We start from the raw sequence: 7147 nt of genomic DNA on the forward strand, positions 1-7147 counted from the left end.
GTTTAAATCAAATCAAGCCCTTCTCCAGTAAGGAAGTCGTCACAATCCGAAAGCAAATTTGTTCAAATTTTCAAAAAGAGAGAAAACATTTCTTTTGAAAAAAAAATTATATACTGTTTAAACATGTTACTGTTGAAACTTAATACCATATCCTGCCATCTTATAATGAATTGTTAAGAACTCCCCTGCGCCGGATACAATTGCTAAAACAAAAACTCAGTCAGATAAAGTTTTATGTCTATTTTTTATTATTTATTTTTATTTATTTTGTTTTCCTCTAATAAAGATGTTACATGAGACATACATGGTGTATATGCATTGTACAGGACATGAGAAATGAGAAATATATACATATATTCATTTTGGAAAGCGTTGAATTCATCTTAAAAAAACAATATTTTCTTTTTTGACGATAAGTACTATAAACAGATTAAAGGAACAGCCATGGGAACCAAAATGGCGCCGACTTATGCGACGCTTGTCTTAGGATATCTGGAGGAAAAGTTCAAGCATAAAATCAGTCAAATTCTTGGAGAGGATGTTGCCCATTATTTCATAGAAAATTGGAAATGATTTCTAGACGACTGCATCATAATTTGGCCATTTTCTGAGGAGAAACTAAATACATTTTACGAACTATTAAATAGCATGGACGAAAATCTTGTTTTCACTATGGAGGCAGATGAAACTAAAACAGCTTTCTTAGACACAATGGTCATCAAATCGGGGCGGAAATTGGACGCAGATATCTTCTACAAACCTACAGATACGAAACAATATTTAAACTTCAAATCTTGTCATCCGAGCCACACCAAAAGAAGTCTTCCATATAACCTGGCACGAAGAATATGTACAATAGTTTCAAACCAAGACACCCGCAATCAAAGACTGAATGAACTTAGGACGTTTTTACTATTACGGGAATATCCAAAATCTCTTGTTGAAGACGGAATATATAAAGCTTTACAGCTTAATAGAGACGATCTTTTGACAGGAACGATGAAACAAACCAATGAGGAAAAAGTAATTGCTTTTGTATCTACTTATAATCCGTTGAACCCAAATGTGTTCCAGAACATAAAAACAAATATGTGCATCTTAGAACAAGATGAAAAACTGAAATCAATGCTGAAATCTAGAAAAATAATAAATAGCAAAAGACAAAATCAGAATCAGAAAAGATACTAACAAAAGCCAAATTTATTTTAAAGAAACAGAATTTATCAAATCCTACTGTGTCCAGATGTAACAGAGGTAACTGTGGAACGTGTCGACATATTGTTGAAGGACACTCTGTAACTTTCACGAGACACGGAGAATTCTATGTAAAACAGAATTTTGACTGCTCTTGCAAAAACATAATATATGTCATAACATGCACAGGCTGTAATGAACAGTATATTGGTCAATCAGAAAATTTAAGAGCCCGGGTTCGTGTCCACAAACAACAAATAAAGTGTCCTGAAACCCGATGTATCCCACTGAGTGAACATCTAGATGTCTGTGCGAAAGGAAACGATGTTAAATTTACAATATTTCCTTTTTATCAAGTTCAAAATTCGGACAAAGTAAAACGAATTTTAAAAGAACACTACTTCATAGACAAGTACAAACCAATGTTAAACCATTGCAAGCTGTGACCTTGTCGCTCTAGAATGTTGTCCCTATTATGACGTCACAATATATATATAATGACGTCATACTGTAACCGCTACAATCTCCCTGGGCCCCGTTCCTCAAAGCGATCGTAGCGCTAAGATGATCGTAACTCCCATACTTTAACATAGACTTACGACAGTCGTAGCGCTACGATCTCTTTGAGGAACAGGGCCCTGAAGAGTAAAGAACGAAACATGTTGGAGAAAACGGCATTCTGTTTTTATTTATCTATGTAATATATATATATAATTATAGATTATAATTACAGGGCTGTAGCCGGTAAAGCCACATTTCCAATAGATTAATTAATTAATGGATTACCGTAACCGGTATAAGAGTGTCCCCATGTATAATATTGTTTTCACAAGAAACAAATAATATTTCCTACTCACAAACGTGGTGTTTAAGCAATACCGGTAAAGGACTGTTCCTACACTAAACGCTAAAAGAAACGTTACCCCCCTACCTTAATGAATTACTTAAAAACTGTCAAAGATATGTTAGAAGGTATTAGTTTACAAGAGAGCTTAACAACACAGCTTTCTCAAACGCATTCATATTTAGGTGAAATGCATCTTTTACAGAAGCGTTAAATTGTCTTATTTTCGACCATGCCGAAATAAACCAATAACAATGATTTAGATGTCCAAAAGAAAGGGTGAAATAAAATTCTGCTTTGAGACAGAGATAAACCATCTAAAGTCACCATTTTTCAATTATTAAAACAAGTAACAACTGTTGTAGAGTGTGTAAAATTGTAAAAGAATCATTCCTATGATTTCAATCTTTAAACAATATTTTCTGCTGATTTGCATTAGTGAAAACAAGTACTACGTATCTTTGATATTGTGAAAAAGTGTATAGGAACACATCAACTTATCGTTGTTAACAACTTTGCTTGCAAAGTAACATTTTTCCATTTTTTGTTTACACACAGCAATATCAATCAACAAAACGTAGCAATATTCAAGCAGTATTCGCATCAATTTCACGTATAGAATGATTTCATAGGGTTTAAGAGAGCCTAGAATGTCCAGATTAATCTAACTGATTTCGAAAACCAGGGACACCGTGCCAACAATCTAGAAGGATGGCACAATAAGTTAAAGAGACTTGTCCAAAAGTGCCACCCTGACATTTACGAGATCGTAAAGCTCTTTCAGCGTGAGCAGTCTCTCACAGAGGTTGCTGTCCTGAGACTATCTGACAGAACCTTCACGAAGAAAGAAATATAACACACTCATGCATCACTGTAGACCAAGGTTCTGAACCAACACCTGAGTGACATGGACCATGTGGGCGACCTCCTTCATCTGCAGTAGGGGGTGTAAAACAGAATGTTTGTAAATGATGTTTTGTGATCTTACGCCATTTTATCTGGTTTTACACATAGCAACAAACTAAACCATTATCATTATTATTATGTTTTACAGATTAAGATGTATTATTATGTGATAATATTATATCTAAAATACCTATTAGTATATTACATGTATATTGTGCCAAGTATAGAAATGAAATATGTTGTGATCTGAATAAACCTATGAGGAAACATGTCTTGTTAGTTAAATACGGTAACCTGTTGAATCACTAAATATGTTTTGCCAGCCACATTCCATGTTCACGCAACCATATCAGCCACATCAATTTTGGCTATCTGTTTCGGAAATGTGGTTTTCCCGGCCTGTAACCACTCTCTTCCGCACTCCCCCAAAACAAATAATTGAAGCACCTATCACCCATTTGTACACACAGCATTTATTACAACCTCAATTATCGGTTTATTTGATGCCCCGCCTGGATTATCACTCGGGGGATAATCTCCCCTTATCCCCGTATAGAAACACTGGACACACAAGCCATCACCCTTCCTCCCCAAGCTAGAGCGCTGGTCACTCACAAGGTGCTAGCTTCCTATAATTGCTCCGTTTTAGTCGGGATTTGTTGTTTCAGAGTTACAGACGCTGTTGGCCTTATTACACCGTCATTAGACTGAAGTGTTAACGGTAGTATGCAGTATTTGTTAATTAGTTTGTGTATGTAATCAGGCCATTGATGGTGTGTAGGTATATATACAGTTTGGGAAACAGCAGAGGGCATCATTATCTAGCTACTGTTGTATAAGACACAGGGCAGTCACAACAAGAAACTTTACACTGCCTAAAACAGGAAGACATAGACACAACGGGTAAGGATTCCGCCTACAAGACGTTATAATGGTTTGCTTACAACCAGAATCATGATAACTTCCATCAACATCTTCCAAGGATGGAGATGAAAATCACATATTATTTGCTGTACTCCAGCGTGCAACATCAGTAACATTTCTCGTGTATCTTTATAATATGAATTTGGACTCATTTTATAACACTGTCGATATTTGTTTTCAGGTTAAAATGACTCCTTCTGCAATGTCCTTGATGAACACACTTTGCCTTGATAGTCCTGATCACGTGACATCTGGTCGTCTTTCTATTCCTAAAGATGCCGGCGTCTTGCCTCGCAGCCTCACTTTCGATGACGACGATGACTCACGTGACAGCGGTTTCGAATCTCACGGAAGTGATTCCGAGGTAAAAGTCCAAACTGTGTTACTATTTCCACAGATCAAGAAAACATGCTTTTAAAGTTTGGCAAGTATGGGTAAACACGCAATACACACCCATATCTTTACCAAGAACCAAACCAAACAATTCACCATCAGAGAGTAATCATAATATTCCCTAACATAGGATCCTGGGGACTCTGGGATAGATTAGGACCCGTGATGGTATTAAGAGGCGATGAAAGGGATCCGTGGTCTGACTCGGTGTCATGGTGGATTGAGTGTCACCATACCCTGACGACGTGTATTGTTCCTCATTTTATCAATCACTGGATTTTCTGGTCCAGCGGTCATATAGCTGGACTATTTCCGCCTCTACCAAAAACAAAACAAAACGAAACCTGTTACAATTATGAATGTATTACCCTTCTCCATTTACAGGGATCCCCATTCAACTGTTTTCTGTGGATCAGAACAATCACCGACTTCAGTTCAGTCAAAAAATCTTTATTCTCACCAAAACGGCCACGTGATGAGGATGACAGCCCAACAGCAAAGAGATCTAGAGGTGATGACGTCATGTGTCGTGAAGAGCTCTATATTTTGGAATCCCCCGAATCCATTAAATCAGCTGTGGATAAAATGGAGGCGGAAATCAATCTGATTGGCGATGGCTCAAAGGTAATAATCTATGCATGCATGGAATATTTATAAAGCACTGAAGTTTTGCTGAAATGGTCCACGGGATCTGACCCTCATTTCTTTTGGTTTGTCATATTTGATTGTATAATGGAGTCATTATTTGTTCTCCAGTGTCACAGACTCACGACCATCACAGGCCGACACAAGGATCTCAAGTCAGTGTCTCCACGCACAGTCAGTCAACTACTGACAGGGAAATACGATGACGTCATTTCCGGGTACCAGATCATCGACTGTCGCTACCCATATGAATATGAAGGTGGTCGTATAGAGGTAAATAATAAGTTATTTGTTGTCATTCGAGACTGTAATGATGTAATATCTAGTCTATCTATCTAGAACATAAACATACCTAATAAGGTCAAGTAGACATTCTGTGCATCTTGTCATCCCCCTAATCCACGTTCTTACAGGGTGCCATCAATCTCCACAACGAGGCTCAAATCTCGGAGTTAGTCACCAACCTACGAGGGAGGGAGTCGACTCAACGGAACATCCTGGTTTTCCACTGTGAATTCTCCTCAGAGAGAGCACCCAAACTGTAAGTTGCCCTTGTGTACCTGGTTTGATCTGTCTCTGTTCTCTCACCTTTAACTTTGTTAAACTGACCCAAACCTTGGCACTGAAACAGTTTTACGCTGTGATGCACATTTCATAACGACATGTTCCTCATCTGATGCAATCTTTCTTAAACCCAGATTACGCCATCTGCGGAGTATAGACCGGAAGTTGAACAGCGATTGCTACCCGTTCCTCTTCTACCCGGAAGTGTACTTACTGGATGGCGGTTACAAGGCTTTCTATGAACAACATCAGGTACGTTCACAGTTGTTGTTTCAGTAAAGTAATTATACTCGACTCAAACTTTGGCTAAATCTAAAACGAGCGTAACTTGGCGAGGAGTAAACTTAGAAACTTTTATATTTTATTAATACATCACGCATTTCGCAAACGTTTTCTTTACAAGATATCACACAATTAAGGTTACTGACAAAGGTGCTTGTTTCAGCGACAGTGTCAACCAAACACCTACATTCCCATGCTGCACGAGGACTACGCCAGTCAACTACGTCACTTTCGGTCTAAGTCCAAGACGAACAAGACCGCGAAAAACAGATACGTGCGCAGTCGGAGCTTAGAAATAGATGTTTCACCACTGAAGTTTTCACACTGATGAGGCTGACATCACTTAACGATCACGATGACATTGTTGATATTTATATATTGTTATGTAATCTTTAACTTGTTGATTGTTTTCTGCATATAGTGCTTGTTGTCTGTGGTATAATTTAAACTTTCTTTTATCACAAAGGTTTATTATCGATGACGCTATTTTAATATTATTCCTATCTACGATTAATAATATATGATAATATATTGAGTCAAACTAGAAACTTTACAATCATATATTAAACAATATATAAAAGAAAGAACAAGAATGTGGTATAGAGATTATCACTTATTATATGTTAAGGTTGATAGGATGAACTGAGAATAACCACAATGCCAAAAATCGGTTCCGTGTGGTTACATAATTTATCAATAAAAGGCGTAAACAGAGAGTCAAGTCACAAGAAATTAAATCTGATGTTGCAAACGTTCTGTAGCCTGTATGGCCAACCCGTGCGTTCACAATTGCGACGCCCCCAGTGTCGGCCCGGGAAAGCGACATTTCAATGTTTAGTATACCCGGTAAAGCCTCAAACCAGGTTCTGTCGGTTATAACCGGGAAAGCGTCAACATGCCAAGCAACGCCTCCTCATGGACGGTCCGATGCGTGTAAACACATTATTGGGGAGTCGGCGCCATTGTTCCTGCAAAGGCAGCTGCAAGATCGTGCACATTTTGGGGGTGGTTCCTGAGAGGGTTCACTCTCACTTACCCCAAAAGGTCTTGTTAAGACAACATTGCACTATGGCTAGGTGAGAGATGCGAGCCAGGTAATGAGTAGCATATCAATGTACATGTATCTCACTCTAACACACATTTCACTAACTCACTAATGGACATTTCTATATGTCCATTTCTGTTCAGCAGATATTGTTTTTAATGAATGATACATTTCAACTGAACTTATTTGAGTCTAAGTTCATCATAAGTAGCACAGTCACGAAAAATGATATTCGTATCGTATACCTCGATCACAAAAAGGACAGTTTCTCATGCATTTACCATATTTTGTTCACATATGTTCATTATTTCTGGGGGTGGTGGCGTAGCCTAGTGGTTAAAGCCTTCATC

General features: G+C 37.9%; 1 protein-coding gene across 1 annotated transcript; it reads left to right on the forward strand.

Moving 5' to 3' along the window:
* The first annotated feature begins 4055 nt into the window (after window positions 1-4055).
* Window positions 4056-6080, forward strand: LOC124284797 (M-phase inducer phosphatase-like). The gene is made up of 6 exons (XM_046720907.1): window positions 4056-4232; window positions 4646-4885; window positions 5018-5179; window positions 5320-5447; window positions 5605-5722; window positions 5916-6080. The coding sequence occupies exons 1-6, from the start codon at window positions 4056-4058 to the stop codon at window positions 6078-6080; spliced, it is 990 nt and encodes a 329-aa protein (XP_046576863.1).
* The last annotated feature ends 1067 nt before the right edge of the window (window positions 6081-7147 follow it).

The sequence above is a fragment of the Haliotis rubra genome, unplaced genomic scaffold (genome assembly GCF_003918875.1).
Source record: "Haliotis rubra isolate DU_JTF1 unplaced genomic scaffold, ASM391887v1 Scf345, whole genome shotgun sequence".
Classification (NCBI taxonomy): domain Eukaryota; kingdom Metazoa; phylum Mollusca; class Gastropoda; order Lepetellida; family Haliotidae; genus Haliotis; species Haliotis rubra.

Excerpts from the sequence above, each read along its gene's own strand:
- LOC124284797 (XM_046720907.1), top strand. The coding sequence starts at position 4,056 with ATGACTCCTTCTGCAATGTCCTTGATGAACACACTTTGCCTTGATAGT. Across the intron at positions 4,233-4,645 it reads CTCACGGAAGTGATTCCGAG|GGATCCCCATTCAACTGTTT; the intron begins GTAAAAGTCCAA and ends CTCCATTTACAG. Across the intron at positions 4,886-5,017 it reads TGATTGGCGATGGCTCAAAG|TGTCACAGACTCACGACCAT; the intron begins GTAATAATCTAT and ends TTTGTTCTCCAG.